This window comes from Lygodium microphyllum, chromosome 15 (genome assembly GCF_053477565.2).
Source record: "Lygodium microphyllum isolate KBCC chromosome 15, Lygodium_microphyllum_v1.1.10, whole genome shotgun sequence".
Lineage (NCBI taxonomy): Eukaryota > Viridiplantae > Streptophyta > Polypodiopsida > Schizaeales > Lygodiaceae > Lygodium > Lygodium microphyllum.
The window spans coordinates 51,564,833-51,581,422 of NC_141149.1; the positions used below are offsets into that span (position 1 = coordinate 51,564,833).

A 16,590-nucleotide genomic window follows, 5' to 3' on the forward strand; every position below is an offset into this window, starting at 1 on the left:
TTTTGATTCTTTGATTGCTATGAAAGACACATATCACCAGGATATTACTTTTCATTCTGATTGGCAAAAATTAGTTCAAAATAATTTCATTCCTGTTGATTCATTGTCATATAATGATGGATTTATGTTCTTTGAAAAGAGACTGTGTGTTACTATTCCATTCCGATCTTTTGTTTTGAATGAAATTCATTGTCCCCCATATCAAGGTCATAGAGGTATCATTTCTACATTACGCATGTTAACTGAAGATTTTTATTGGCCGCATATGGATGCAGATGTGTCTAATTTTGTTTCTGAATGTCTGATTTGTCAAAGAATAAAAAGACATCATGGTAAACAGTATGGGTTATTAATGCCTTTATCTATTCCATCTAAACCTTGGGAACATATATCTATGGATTTCATTACTGGCTTACCAAATACTAAATCTAACCATGACATGATTTGGACAATTGTAGATAGATTTAGTAAGCAAGCATATTTCATTGCATGTAAGAAAACTTTAACAGCATCACAAGCAGCACAGTTATTTTTGAAAACTGTTTTTACTAACCATGGATTGCCGAAAGTGATTATTTCAGATAGAGATTCTAGATTTTGTAATAATTTCTGGATTACACTGTTTGCAAATCTAGGCACAAAGATTGATTTTTCATCTGCATTTCATCCAGAAACAAATGGACAAACAGAAGCCACAAATAGCACTATTTTAGATCTTTTACGTGCATACACTATCTCTAAACCTCAGACATGGGATACTCATTTACATTTATTACAATTTGCATATAACAATACACCGCACACATCTACAAAGAAAGCACCTTTTGAAGTTATTTATGGACATAGATTATCTACACCTGTTGCATCTTTGTCTAATAGAATACCAAGTGCCGATGATATTGCTGTTATGCATAACACTATTTTTGATGAAGTAAAGGATATGATTGCTAAAGCCCAACAATCATATACCAAACAAGCCAACAAGAAAAGACAAGCCATGAATTTCAAAGTTGATGATTATGTTTGGCTTAGAATAGAAAAGCGTAGACTGCAAAGTGTAGATAGACATCCAGTTGTCAAATTAGCCCCTAGATTCTACGGACCATTTAGAATCATTCATAAGATTAATGACAATGCATTCAAGTTAGAATTGCCATCTCATTGGAAAATTCATAATACCTTTCATATTAGTTTATTGAGACCATTTAGAGGACAATTACCTATCCACCCTGTCTATGAAAACCCACCTTTATTAGAAGAAGAGACTGAAATCCTTGAACCAGAAGCCATTATAGACACTGACTACATGACCACTAGAACTGGCCGAAGGTACTCTAGATATCTCGTGAAATTTAAGAACCATCCTGTAGAAGAAGCACAATGGATGCACGCTAGAGACCTAAATGCTTTCCCCACTCTGTTAGCTCCACATTGAGCTAATAGCAATTGAGGTCAATTGCTATCCCACCCCGGGGGTATGATGCCAGGAGGCATATTCCACGGTGGATTCCGTGAGGTTTTACGGTGGATTCCGTAAACTTAGATGACCGGGGCTCATACGCAAAGAGGATTCTTTGTGCGAGAAGTTGATGGGGACGCCTGTCCTTTTCGGGCGTTTCATTAATTTAGTGTGTACATGGGTGATTCCATAGCGGGTGATTCCGCAAAATGCATATTAAATTAATAAACGTTTATGAGTTTAGAGTGCGCACTCGTAATAAATTAAGGTTAGGATTTATTTCTAACCAGTTGATTTATTTATGTAGCTGAAGACTGCTAGGTATTCACTTTTGTCGGTTTAATTGTGTTATTTTACTAACGATTGTGAATGCTTCAGTTGATGTGTAGAGATAGCAGCAGTGGCGGAGGAAAGCATTGGAGTCTAGCGGGTTTTCGATCTTTGGACTATATTTTGATAGGCGCCACGCCTATATTTTGTTATGTCTATAGAGACATCGATTATTTATTATTATTTTGTATGCGCTTATGCGCCTGGATATGTTATTTTTATTTGGACATTGAGATTGGGCGTGCCAGACTCTTTGGGCACCATCCATTAGCTTTATTTTCCTATTTTTGGTAGAAAGCAAACTCAAAAGCTAAAAGCTTGTCATATTTTTGTAATTGGGCTATTTTTGAGCAAAAAGATTGGAAATATATATTAAATACATGCTTTGTGAAGCGCTCACACAAGGCATGGGGGAGATTCAACCCAATTTGTCTCTTGTCTCATGTCGTGCTTGTTTTTACATTGGTTTTTGTGCTAAAAAGTAGAGTGCTTTGTTCTTGGGGACCTTTGGGAATTCACTACGTGAGCTACCTGCGTCCGATCTGCGCACCATTCTTACTTTCTATCTTTGAGAAGAAAAATGACTTTCAAATAAACTTCTCGGGTGGTCCTCCATGGACAAGGAGTGGTCCTTCGCGATCCAATAGCACAGCAGGGTGTTCCTCACTGCTAGGAACACGCTAGTATTGACGGATTGACTATAAAGCCCGTTCGTTCCAAGAGCCTTGCCTTTGCGTGAAATGGTAAGCGATTAGAAGTCCTTGATCTCTACTTCGCTCTGATATCATTGGTACGCAAATTGAATACTGGATGCGTATGTAGCGAGCGCTAGAAGATCCCCAAGAATAAATAACTCTACTTTAAGCTCAAAAATCAAGAGGATAGACTTGCACGACACGAGGTAAAAAGACCAATTGGGTACAATCTCCCTCTATGCCTTGTATGAGCGCTCCACAAGGCATGTATTTATAAATTTATTCCTTTCAAAGCTCAAAAATAGCCCAATTTTACAAATAAGCTTGCTTTAGCTTTTGTGTTTGCTTTTGTCCAAATAAGAATAAAGTAATTGGGCGACCCAAAAGTTGGGTTGTACCCAAATACAATGTCCAATAATGAAATATTTAAACCGTGTGCCCATGCACATATAAAATAATAAATATTTGTCAAGCGCTTCAATAAATAAACGCACCTAAATAAATATTAGTGCTAGGCATTTAATGATAAGGTGCGTACCCATCAAAAATGATAATTCCTTCTAGGTAATTTGAATTCACACTATCACCCCCAGTGCTTCCCAACGCCACTACCGCCTGCTCTACACATCAACTAAAGTATTCACAATTGTTAGAAAATAATAAAATTAAATCGACAAAAGTGAATACCTAGCATTCTTCGACTACAAAATGAATAAATAGGTTGGAACTCTGTTCTAACCTTAAATTAATATGAGTGCACTCTAAACCCATAAACGTCCATTAATTTAAATATGTATTTTGCGAAATCATCCGCTGTGGAATCACCCACGTGCACATTAAATTAACATGATGCCTGAAAAGGACAGGCGTCCCCGTCAACTTCTTGCACAAGGAATCCACCTTGTGTGCAAGCCATGGCAAATAAATATAGTTTTACGGAATTTATCGCAAAACCTCATGAAATCCACCATGAAATAAAAAACTCACGGAATCCACCATGGAATATGTCTCCTAGCATCAAGGATATTTTGCACGGGTGGATCATCTTCAAGGTTACACTACGTTTCAACCCGAGAGGGCACTTCTCGATTCACATGCCAAAGATCGAGTGGTGAAAAGGCCAACCACAAAAGTTGTGTCTCGCTCCTAGGTTGCTTGGGGTCAGCGGGGCTCTAGACATCCCTTGCCTAATCCGAAACAGAGTTATAGACTACTGTGAGCCCAACGTCTAGGGTGTTGAAAGATCATATTCTAGATAATGGATGGAAATTATGGTGCCATGTGATTTGGACCGCATACTTCTATTGGATAGAATGGATACATAATTTCTCCTCTATGGGCAGGAGACAAAGATTAACTAGAAAATAAGTTAGTGAACTTGTTTGTCAAAAGGATTGCTTGCTCTATATTCATGTCTGTGCCATAAATTATGCAAATGAACCCTATTCCCTAAAATGCCTAATTAAGAAAACTAACTTTGAATGTCACACATAAATGTGATAGAACCTATTTAGAAAACTAAAGCTATCAAGGGAAGCAGGTGGGCAAAACTCCCGACAGGTTCATCCTACAGCAAGGTGGTCCCAAAGAACTAGGAGGCTTCTCATAGGGTTTTACCGTTGTTTGACTTTTAGGTATGGTTAGGTTAGAACCCGATTCATGCCATTCTAGGAGACCGGAATGGGACTATGCCCTACGGGCAAAGAGGTTGAGCAGTGCATCCCTCTCGTTTCCCATTCTCTTTAAACCAAGTGCGATATGGATCTACTTCAGATTGGGTATCTCTGCGTAAAGTAGGAAGTCCAGAATCGACGCTAGGATGTTATCAAGAGACCTTGTCCACTAGGAACCCAAATTTCAGGTCGATCCTAGTGGGTTCAATCATGGACGTTCCATTGCGAGGTGGACTCTAGAAACCCTAGGCGACAAACCTCATGACATTCCATGGAAGTGCCGGGCAGCTTTGCTTAGACTCGTCTCTCGATGGACCACTAAAAACATGCCTGGACAGCAAGCAAGTTACACTCAGGGATACCTCACTCCACCGACATAGGAGGTGGTTCGGGGGGGTGCTACAGAAATGCAGATGATGTGTTCCCACAATCGAATACTACTCAATCTCATACTGATTCCAGAGGGGTTAGCTCAGATGGGTGTTGTAAAGACAACGATATAATGTCCTCATCTCATTGGTCTAGTGGACACTCATCACCTCCAAGGTTTGTCACACTTGTAAGAACATCTACTCCCATAACTTTAGATTTCACTCAGCCCAATAAGGTACATATACCTTATGGATGAGAAAATATGTCATGATCATGAATGATGAGGGGAGGAGGGTGATGGCTCACATAAGAGTTGTGCTAAGTATTTAGACATAACGTTTTAGACCATTGAAAAAATATACCAGAGAAGCAAGGACTATATGGTAGTGTCCTTATACGAGTTCTCGATACCTATGGCGATAGAGAGATTTTCCACAGAATGGATGATGGATTGTATACGTGCATACATTCACACAGACGATCAAATACACACAAGGCAATCAAGTGTACTGATTCAAAGCCCGAGTGATTAGACGTAGAGGATTGGTGGAAACTCATGGAGAAGGCCGCAGACATCTCCAAGACGATGGCAGCAACAACTAGAAATAGTAAGGGCATGATTGAAGGCAAGGGTCATGTATCATCTGGGAGTAATGACCATAAAACTTATTTAAAGGATTTTATAAGTTTTCTTTTGGTTGTTCTCACTTTCTTATTTGAAATATCTTTTGTACTAATAACCTTATTTTTAACGATGTTACTTTGTTTTCTTTGTAACACTCCATCATAAACCATGATCCTAAAGATTTTGAGACTCAATATGAAGAGAGACACTGTCTCATTACACTCATCAATAGATTGTATACTTGCGATGTCCCAATAAGTTATGCCTCTTTTTTATTTTCAATCATTATCTTTTTTGTGATGCATTATGTATTGTAGATTAATCTTTGGCTGTTAATATTGCAGATTCCATTCAACGCTCCATTGCGTCAGGACGAACTCTCAGCTAGCGAGGAGCTGTAGCAGTTGCTTGGATTCACGGAGTGCACATCCTTTCCTTTTTTAGACCCATGATCCATATAAGCTCTTTCCATGTAACATTCATTGGATATATTTCTCATCCTTTGTATAGACCCGCATACACTACAACAAAAAGGCTCCATAGACGCGCTTGTAGATGCAATATTTGAATTGTGAAAAAAAAAGTCGGACACGTTTATTAAATCGTCTATTTTTGCGTCTACAAAATCGCGTCTAAAAGCGCGCTTATAGGCAGAAGTAGACGCACATTTAGATGCGCCTATAGACGCAGGTATAAATGTGCTACGTAAATATATAATCATATTTTTAAAAGTGGATATATTCATATTGTGTGTCTATACACGCGTGTATCTACATGTTTAACACCGCGTTTACTCTGAAAGTTTTTTACGAGAATAGACGCACATTTATCCTACAATTTAGACGCATTGATAGACGCGCAAAACAGAGGTATGAAAAAAAAACCAGAGAGCTCTTTGGTTCCCCCCCCCCCCCCCCCATCAACATCAAATTGTATACTTAGGGAAAACAGAGAAAGATTATTTCGAAGATTGGATACTGAAAACAAAACAATATATGTAGCACACAAAATTTCATATAAATAGATGAAACGTTTTTACATTATGAGTTCTAGTGCTTGTGACGTCATGATCGCAAGCACTAGCTGAAAGTAATACATATCAAAAATGAAAATTACAAGCCAAGGGGAGACATGCATGCATGGGACTCCTCTATATCTCCTCAGAAGAGACATCATCATTGCTACCACCACCGTTACATGTGCTGTTACCGTTGCTGCCACCGCTACTGCTAGTTCCCCCTTCGCTATCCTCAACTGCATCAGGGTTCGCCTACACAAAGGATTAAAGTATATAAATACCATTACAAACAATAAATCATATTGATCTATACTTTTCATGTAAAAAATAAAACATACCTCTTCTGGTGGTGGAATCCTCATGGCGCGATTATATTGCTCCTCCGTGATGAGTCCTTCCTCGTAGAAATGCTGCCAAGTGGATGCTCGGTTATGACCTCGATGGTAGCCTACCTCTCTAGGAGTAGGCATCCTACCAACGATATGGAACTACAAAACAATTTGAACATACAACGTATTAAAACACACTACATAATGAAGTGAAACAAATTATAAAATTTAATTTTAAAAAAAGAATCAAATAATACTTACAAACTCAGCCTCCCATGACTCCTTACCACTCGATCCATAATGCGACGATCCCATGGTTGCCATCTAGATACGTCGCGCCTCTGCATGCTGGCAACTTGTCATTTTCTCCGTTGCTCTCTTCTTGGCCTCTTTCCACTCCTTGCGGTGGCAATTGGGTGGTTGGCCATATCCAGGGCGCCCCTGCTCTTGTCTCCGCAATGATTCATTGGCGCGCGTCATAAGGTGAGACCTCTTGTTATGAAGCGCGTCTCTCACCTTTGACCATCCCTAATCATCTAAGAATCGAGAATTCTCGGGATTAGGGTACCTTTTATGTACTACCCGCAGCACCTCTTGCCACAAACTATTTTTTTGGTGCTTGAAGGAAATCATACAATCTTTGTATGTGGCATGCACGACACTCCTCAAGTAGGCTATCACTTCCCTCCCCTCGAATTCATGCAAGATACCACCAACATCAGTAATAGAGTAATACATTTATGGAGGCTCACCTCTCTCATTTTCCGATGAGGGTGATCGAGAGCCACCACCTAGGCAACCCCCACAAAGCCCTCAACCTCCTCGTCCTCCCGCACCACTCTCCCTCCTCCCTCGGCGTGCACTATCCTCTACCTCACTCGATACACGTGCCTCTGCAGATGTACGTGCTTCGGCCGATCCATGTACCTCAGCTGATCCCTGTGTAGGCAAAGATGTGATAGGTATCCCAGACATCACACTGAAAACCTCATCTGCAGTGGGAGGGCGACCAAGATAATTGGTCATCTCCCCCATGAATTGCTCATTGTTGAATGGGGTGCTGGAGGATCCAAGATTCCACATCTACACAAAAAAAATCATATTACCCTGTGTAGATAAAACATATTACATACAGCGTCTATACCTGCGTCTCTGTGCGCGTCTATACGCGTCTCTGTGAGCGTTTGTCGGTGCGTGTATCCTCGTGTGTACACTGTAGAGCACACGCGCCTGCACACGCGCTCAAAGACGCCCCCAAAGAAACGTTTTCCGCGTCTATATCTACGTCTACACTGAGATGTAGACGCGCTATCAGACGCACTTGGTCAGATGATATTAGCACACGACCGCCATTATTGATTTACAAAATGCAATACATAATTAAATCACAAATCCTAAATACACAGACAGAGCAGAGAGAGGAAGATAGAAAGAAAGAGAGAGAGAGAGAGAGAGAGAGAGAGAGAGAGAGAGAGAGAGAGAGAGAGAGACTCACCTTGGGTGTTTGGTGTGGCGGGTGGTAGCGCTTCTTCCTTCTCCTTCTTCCTCTTCTTGGTAAGTTACCCTCCCTTAATGCTTGCTTCCTTGCTTGCTGCTTCTTCTTGTTCTCCTCTCTCTTGTTCTCTCTTTCTTCCTCTCCTTGGCTTTCCTTTTTCCCTTCTTGTGTGTTTGAAATGAAAGAAGAGGTGAGTCATGAGGAGGTGAGGCATGAAAAGACTAGGTGAGGCATGAAGAGACTGCATGTTGGCTAAACTCAAGCTTCAGAACCGCAAAAAACGTAGGAAAAGAAAGGCGTAGTTTGAAAAAAAATGATTTAAGTATGATTTAAATTTTGACACGCGTCTATTTTTGCATATATAAACGTGTCTATTTGCGCAAATATACAGACACAAAAATCGTGTCTATTTACACGCACGTTTAGACGCGCTTATAGACGATGCGATAGACGCGCCCGACTTTGTGCGTCTAACATGCGCATCTATGCCTCGTTTCTGTTGTAGTGATATTATAATATCTATAGATACATTTTTCCATTTATTTTGGACTCTTCTCTCTATTGTTCCATGTAATTTTATAAATTGTCATCATCAATCTTGTACTTATTTGAATATTGGATCAAAAAAAAAATTCAACATCTCATGATACACATCTCCACAACAATTGTGTACTCAATTTATAATTGCTTTATATTGGAATATTGTTCAACACATGGTACTGAAAGGTGACATGGCAACATACTGTCCTACCACTTTTTTTTCTTTGTAACCATCGCTATTAACATATATGCATTGCTATGAGCATCAATAAATGCATTGAAAAACGATCCTAATAACGACAGATCCATAAAAACCTGTGTATCGAGGTTTCTAGCAATGACAAGGGTGATTTTTTAGATGAATATTTTAATCGCTGTAGACATCGATATATAGCCTATATATTGTAATGTCTCTTTGTAGCTCTCATGCTTATGGAGCTTACCCCACCTTATGACACTAAAGAGAGATAAGATTCATTAAAACGATTTTTGCCCAATACAGATAAAGAGTGTGTGAGATAAACATAGGGATAGTAAAAGCTTAATCAATTGTAAGACTTGGAACCACTTTAAACACATACAAGAGAGAGGAAGAGAGGCTCCTTTGATACACAAAGACACCTATTGTCTATATACATGCCATGAGAGAAAAAAAGCACTGCTATCCCAACTTTCTCGAGCTTTCTTTAATCCCCAAAAGAGAAGACGCATCTATTGCTTGACCACATGTAATTTTCCTCAAAATTACTTAGGTCTTCTAGTAATCCTTAAAGCATATGCCCCAATGGGCAATGCTTTGAGAAACAAAATAGAGTATATATATAGGTTTTGCTATTACCTCCCCACTATCATTTACAGTAAGGGCCCAATCGCACCCACAGTTAAGGGGGAGTGAAGCGCCACTTCCCCCACTAACCCTATGGTCACACTACTCGAGCTGGGGGAGTGAGATTATGTTAACCACCGCCTTCCCCTGCCAGTATTCCTTCACAACAGAGTTCTAACTTGGTGCTAACACCGTCAATTGTTTCCCGATTGGTTGTTGCTCTACACCGAGTTGTCAGATTTTTGTCAGCTGTTCACATGGAACCAACGAGATTTTATGTTTTTTATTGTCTTTAATCCTGTCAGCGACATCTTATGCTAATATCCCCATAGTGTGCCCTCTCTTTTCCTGGAGTGAGATTACATTGATGATATGCTGTTCTTTGCGCTGTAAGCACTGGTGCGACTGGGCCCTAACACACCCTTGATGTTGTCCTCTCACGTCTCTAATCTCAAAGCATGAACATTGAGCAGCATATCTGAAAACGTAGTATAAGCAAATACGTAAATCTCGTAGACCAGAATCTAAGCTTTTTTGTCGGCAATCATCCGCAAGCGAATCAGTCTACTGCAAAGCGTTGATTCGGACGCCATCGGATAATTCAATTAACCTTCGCTGCGTAGCCTGCCAATCTTTTCGTTGATTAATGTCGTAGTGCGAAAGAATGGTCCTTTACGTCCGATCGTCTCAATTCGATGGTGGTATTCGCAAATCACGGACACAAGCCCATCGATTCATATATCAGGATTATAACAACAGATTAGACCAGTGAGCGCGTCAATTGACATGTAGAATCAGAATGGAAACAGGTTGTACACTGGCTAATCCAATCCTTCGGTTGCTTGATCAGATCTTTGTTGCAAAATAAGAAGACATTAATGGAAACTGCAGAACGAAAAGGACAAAACACCGAGCGAAAAGAAGGGAATTACACACTAGACGTTTTGGGAGTCATTCGGATGAAAGCAATATCAGATCACTCGGCACCCATCTAGTAATTGGCGTGTGCGGTGAAGAGAGACGGCTCAAAGGAAGCAGCTGCTCTGAGAGAATGGAGGTTCTCATGATGGGAGGTGGACAACAGAAGGTCCACTGAATCCAAGCCGGTAGTGTGCTGGCCTGAATGGTTGACAGTGATGCTGTGGGAATTATCACTGGAGAAGGCACCTTGTTGCTGCTGTTGATGCTGCTGCTGCATCAGGCGCGCCAGTATGCCAGGGTTTGCGCCAGACAGGGCTTGCATTAATGGTTTGATGTTGTAGTTGGACGACATCATTGTCTCCTTCTCATCCAACACACTAGTACCGCACATGCCTATGGACAGTGCCAGCTGCTGGCTTGTGCAGGATAGAAGCTGATGGTTATCTGCATGGTCAGCTGCAGCTGCAGTCAGTGGGGAATCAGTGGTGGTAGTGTTGGCAGCAGCAATGTTGTTGTAGTGATGATGACTGTGCTGGTGATGGTGCTGGGCTATGGATAGTGAATTAAGTGTGGGATTAAGATGCTGGTGTGTGGGAGAAGGGGAGGAGGTGATCAGAACACTGGGGTGTTTATTGGTAAAATTTGTAGCTGTACTAGTGTTGGGCTGCAAGACCTGGCCGGATGACAGAAGAGAGAGAGCACGCCCGGAGTCGAGCAAAGCTGACTGCTGCTGATTATGATGAGTACTTCTTGTGGATGCAGCTGCTGCTGCCGCCTCCAGACTTGCCGCGAACAACATAGTATTGTTATTGTGATTGTCAGTGTTGTTAGTATTGGAGGAGGTTGGACCTTGGGAGCTGCAATTGCTGCTGCCTGCACTAATACTTGCAGTACTGCTGGACAGACTCAGGCCTTCACCCAATATACCATTATTGCCACCACTACTCTGATATTGATGATGATCCACATTGTTGCCATTAGACTTGAATGGCACAATCTCATGGCAAGAATTGCTGCCATAATCATTTTCGTAGGCCGAGGCCAGCTTGACATTGCTGCTGCTGCTGTTGTTGTTGTGGTTGTTGTGTTGGTGATGATGGTGGTGATTGTTGTTGTGGTTTTGAGCTTGTAAAATGTTAAGGAGTCGCTGTGCTGCATCTGCTGATCCTGCTGATGCGTTGCCGCTCATCAATGCTGCTTGCGCTCGGCACACCATTGCCAGATTGATGTCATCCAGTGATGAAGACCACGCTCCATTTCTGGCCCTGCTTGCTAATGTGCTTCCTGCATGGTCATATTGCTGCAGAGGCAAGGCTACAGAGAGAGCCGGATGCTGCATGAGGTAACTTAAGCGTCGCATTCTGTCATCTGCAGCCAGATTGTATACCAGATGAGCCTTGCATAGATTGTATACTAGATGAACCTTTTACATGTACACACACAGTGTCTCTCTCTCTTCTAGTACAGAACTCATGCGCTTCTACTGGGGTTGGGGAGGGGGGACACTTAGCTAGGTGTGACTCCCTGCCCCCCAACTGCACCTAGCCAGGTATGCAGTTCCTTCGTTGCAGAAGCCTATGATGTTGTCGTAATTCATGATGTGGAAATTATGGTTGGGAAATTGTCTAAAGCTGCTGCTACTCTTCCTCTCAGTCAAACATGCGCATATATTCGTATAACAATATTTTGTTTGGCTAATATGACATAGGTGTGAGTAATTAACCGTGCAATGAGAGTTATATGGCTAGACAAAAGCTTATATTTATAAAGACGATCTATTGGTGAAATGATATAAAATATAAGTCTAGCGTTCCTTGCGCCGTCTCATAACTATAACAATATCGCATATTAAAGCAACCGAGAAAGACAACAAATATTGAGAGAATTTATCAGATTAAGCAGCAATACTTACAAACCTTGGAAAATGGAGGCTGCGGAGAGAGCGCTCGAATCCTGCGACGATTTTCTGCGCCTCTCGTTGTGTCCCGCCAGCCTCTTCCTGCAGCTCCTCTTTGCATCGTCGAACTCACTCAAGACATGGAACCTATACCAATTATCGATAATAAAATAATAAAATTCATCCCCCAAAAAAACCTAAATACATAAACCAAACTCGGTTTAAAGTAATCCAGTTTCCATTTTCAGAATTTTGGGAAAAACGCCCTCTCAGAGTCTCGATTACTGATAACGTCTGTGTAGAATAAATACCGACTCGAGCGACCTCTCGCTCTCACTCTCGCAGGCGGCATGATGGGGGGGGAGACTGCGGTTCACCCTGCGGGTGCGCACCCACACATTGGAAACAGAGAAAGCAAGTGAGGGTCAGCTTTCTCGGCCAAGGATTGTTATGGCTTCGGCTGACTGATGGAGACGGTTTTTGACAAACCATGTACCACATTTGACAAAGAAGAAGCAGGATGTAATTACGCCATAACTCCCTCTCTCTCCCTCAGACCTCTGTCTCAAAGGCTCTCTCCCAGGAGGCTCCAAGGACACAATACTACCCACCGGTCCTTTAACCACAATCATTGACTCTTCCGCCCCGAATTTACTACCCCTACCCTGCCCACGTTCTCGCATCCGACTTCGAGAATCGATCCTTGATCCATCCGTCCCTGTAAAAGGCACTAGCTTGTCATGATGCTCATCGCATGACTCTGATGCAAGTCTGCAGAGAGCACCACTGATGATGCTGCCACAGTCCGCTTCCTGAATCCTCCCTCTCTTTTTCCTCCCTTACAAGTTGGTGTATCGGAATTTGAGTATCACCTTTCACATCAATATAGTTTCCCAGTGATTTTGCGACAATATGTTCGAGTGATGTTTCTTTCCCATGGCATGCGGACGGGATGATCTCATATCTGAGTATAGCCACTAAAAGATAGTTAAAGAAATGGACAAGACAAGACTGCTAAGATGACACGTTTGATGTGTATTATTTAATAGGTGGCGGACTCCAATGCCATCTCGTAGTATAGGCTAATTAGATAATACTGAAACTTTAAGAGGGATGGAAGTAAAGTCATAGGATGATAATATACCTGCTTGACAGCAGAGGGTGACAGCAGAGGATTGATGGATGTAAAGGAGAGAAAAGAGAAGAATATGTAAGGATGGATGAATGTCCAATGTCCATTGAGGCATGTTAACACAGGGATGGATATAGAAAGCGGAAATACGGACGGATGCAAGGAATCAAGGGACCAAGGATAATGTATTGGTTACGTGACCGCGTTTTTCTTTAAAAGATGATGCCATTTCTTATGCTGTTCCATGGAGAATAATATCAAAGGGTTTTGCCTATTATCAAGAAATAATGTTGAAATTGAAATTGAAATTATATATTAAGCTGCCTGCTAGCCAGAGATGTATGCAAAAGAAACAGGAAGCAAAGGTAAAATGATGACATGCAAATGTTGAATATACCTGCTGACAGAAGAGAATTAAGGATGGACGAGGGAAAATGATCAAGGGCAAACGCAAAGAATGTATGAAACACTAAGCAAAACACATACTAATAATGGGAATGGTTATAACGTGTTGTTATCATACCTCCTGACCTACAGAACCAAAGAATTAGTCGCAATGATGACATTTGCTGTTTGTGTTCGTATATATATACGCATGCATGTATATACATGTACCTGCTGCATTGCTGGCAGAACCGTTGCTCCATGCCGGACGCGATGACACGTGGCGCCTTGGAGTGGGCCTCGCAGACCTTGTGGCGACGATGGTAGTCCTTCTTGGCTTTGCTGAGGTCCTCACGGCAGCCTTCGACTTGGCAGCGTGGCACGTTCTGGTGCTGCATGGGATTGTTAGTATGACCGTTATTGTTGCTAGAATTGTTGTTGTTGTGGGAAGAGGAGGTGCGATGATGCGGCTTCTTGCCAGCCCGACCATAACTCGAGGCTGCAGCATCATTCATCTCGAGGGGACGCTTCGGATGGTGCTCGTGCGGCCCTGTATTTGCTAAGCTAGCATTACTGTTGTTGTTGTCGTCTTGATTATTGCCATTATTCAAATCCTTTTTAGTGCCATGATCATGCATAACACTGATATTCACTACTGTGGATACGTCAGTGGTTTCCGTATCAGGAGCGACTTTCACCGCATGAATTAGCTCGCTTTTGGGCTTCTCTAGTAAATGAAGACCACTGGCCACACGGGGAAACCCTGACCCATCGCTGACATTATACCGGCCGCCGGCCCTAGTTGCTGCTGCCATCTCCTGCATCACTGCATGATCCCCCGCATGATGATCCGATCGATCATTATATCGTCCATGATCATCAGCGGCTTCACCCTTTATGTCGCCCATGAACAGCTGCCATGATCCATTAACGCGCCCTCTTACACCAGCATGACTGCGGCCTTCCTCCTGATCAGACGATGATGTGGAGGAAGGCAACTGCGAAGATGTACCGGTACTGTAATTGAAGCTATTACCATTGGACGGATGGCCGGATGAGGCTGTGGCCATAAAGCCAGCCCCATTGGGACTGCCCTGCATGCATAGTTGGCTGCTAATTCTGCTCCGGCTGATTCCCAGCTGGGTTGGGACGACATTGTTATTGCTGCCGCTGCTGCTGTTGTGGTTGTTGCAGTTGCTGATATTGTTGCTGCTCGAGCCTCCTCTTGGCTGCAAATTATTGAAGCCGCTATTATCTCCGGCTTCTAGGATACTGCCCGGCCAGGACATGGGAGCTGTGTTGTTATGATGCAGATCGACATGTCCCCTCGTCGCACTTGCCTCTGCCGTCGATCCACCTTGCAGGACATCGAAATGATCCCACGTGGGGGGCTTAATCATAACCCACTCCATCTCCCCTTCCCTCTCTCTCTCTCTCTCTCTCTCTCTCTCTCTCTCTCTCTCTAATTCTTCTTCTTCTTCTCTCTCTCTCTGCGCACCTCACGTCCTTCTCTACACACCTACCTTACAGATCTGCACCCCTCCCCCCTTTCGCCTCCCCAGTTACACCCTTCTGTGGTAAGCTTTCCTTTCTCGACCACATAGATAGACTAAAAGAAGGCGATACTCGCATAGTAAGGCTAAAAGAAGAAGATGGCCTAGCTAGCTTGATATTAGGGCCCGCTGGTGAAAAGAGGGCCTCAACACATTGACAAGCAGACGCAACCACTCATATTGCTTCGTGAATTTCTGTGTCGAGGTAGCAGTTCCTCGAGTGACTATAACTCAGGCATGCAGTGGAAGCGGCTGTCTGTCTGTAAGGCAAGGAGTGATCCGATGGGGTGGCTGTCAAGGGCTGGAGCAGGTAGGGTGTTCTAATCATGGAGAGAGAAGTCGTAAATGCAGGCAGGAGCAGCTCATATTTTCAGTACGCTTTTTGAAGGGGGGGCAGAAGGGCCGGTCATGAAAGTATGGAGAGAAAGTGGACAGGAGAGATTGAACGATGGAGGGAGAGAGAGAGAGAGAGAGAGGAATCTGTGTCAATTGAGAGGAGGCTGGAGCTGGAGAAAACTGGAAGGAGTGGGAATGTTTGGGAGGACTGGACGAGACAAGCAAATGAGGCTGATCAGATAAAAGGAGGGTGGGAGGCAGGATTTTCTACTGGAGTTGATGAGGGTACAGGTACGTACGTGGAAGAGAGAGAGAGGCACAGAGAGAGAGAGAGAGAGAGAGAGAGAGAGAGAGATGGCGTGCAAGGAAGCTAGGGTTTTTAGTAGTGATGGACTGATGAGTGTGTGATACTACTAGTATTATTATTATCTTTTTATTTTATTATTTCTAATGTTACGCTTCATAATGAGAAATCCGATATCAATAATCATAGTAGGCGTTTTACTATTGCCCCTCGCTCGACATGGTGTGTCTTGCTGGGTGACACTGCTCCACGCTAGGGCCTAGGGCAAATTGTTTTCCTCCCTTCCGCCCTTTTCATCTCCTTTACGGAAGAAGGCCCCGCTGACGTGGCGGTCCCCATCACGTGGCGCTGCCCGCCCGATTGGCGGACCGTCCCGTCAACTTTTGTACCCGGTCCCTGCCACCCACCGGCAACTTCGTCGTCCGACGTGGCTGACACGCGTCCGCTCTGCGCCGCGCCCCGTCAGCCTCCCGAGCCTAGCTGGCAATCCAGAACTCCGCTTCCTCAGCAACCGTACGCGACCCCCGCGCCACCCGGCAGCCTCTTCCTCCGACGTGGTTGACACGCGTCGGCCCCTGGAGTTCTCCGTGTCAGCATCCCAGCTTAGCTGGCGCTGAACACGCCAGCTGGGCGGGGCGACACGTCAGCCTTGAAAGCCCCATGCCCTGAGACTGCAGCTTCGGTCCGCTTTACCCGCTGTC

At 43.2% G+C, this 16,590-nt stretch overlaps 1 protein-coding gene across 1 annotated transcript; it reads right to left on the reverse strand.

Moving 5' to 3' along the window:
- Positions 1–10,215: 10,215 nt before the first annotated feature.
- LOC148024518 (uncharacterized) lies at positions 10,216–15,829 on the reverse strand. The gene is made up of 3 exons (XM_087694171.1): positions 13,928–15,829; positions 12,200–12,327; positions 10,216–11,651 (listed from the first exon to the last, which is right to left on the reverse strand). Exons 1-3 carry the CDS (start codon positions 15,106–15,108, stop codon positions 10,354–10,356), a joined length of 2,607 nt encoding a protein of 868 aa, XP_087550297.1. The 5' UTR covers positions 15,109–15,829; the 3' UTR covers positions 10,216–10,353.
- Between the last annotated feature and the right edge of the window lie 761 nt (positions 15,830–16,590).

What these genes read in the sequence shown, in the direction of transcription:
- LOC148024518 (XM_087694171.1), bottom strand. Translation starts at nt 15,108, where the DNA reads ATGGAGTGGGTTATGATTAAGCCCCCCACGTGGGATCATTTCGATGTC. An exon ending in TTCTGCCAGCAATGCAGCAG is followed by an intron (nt 12,328 to 13,927) that starts GTACATGTATAT and finishes TAATTGGTATAG; the next exon opens with GTTCCATGTCTTGAGTGAGT. An exon ending in CGCAGCCTCCATTTTCCAAG is followed by an intron (nt 11,652 to 12,199) that starts GTTTGTAAGTAT and finishes ATCTGGCTGCAG; the next exon opens with ATGACAGAATGCGACGCTTA.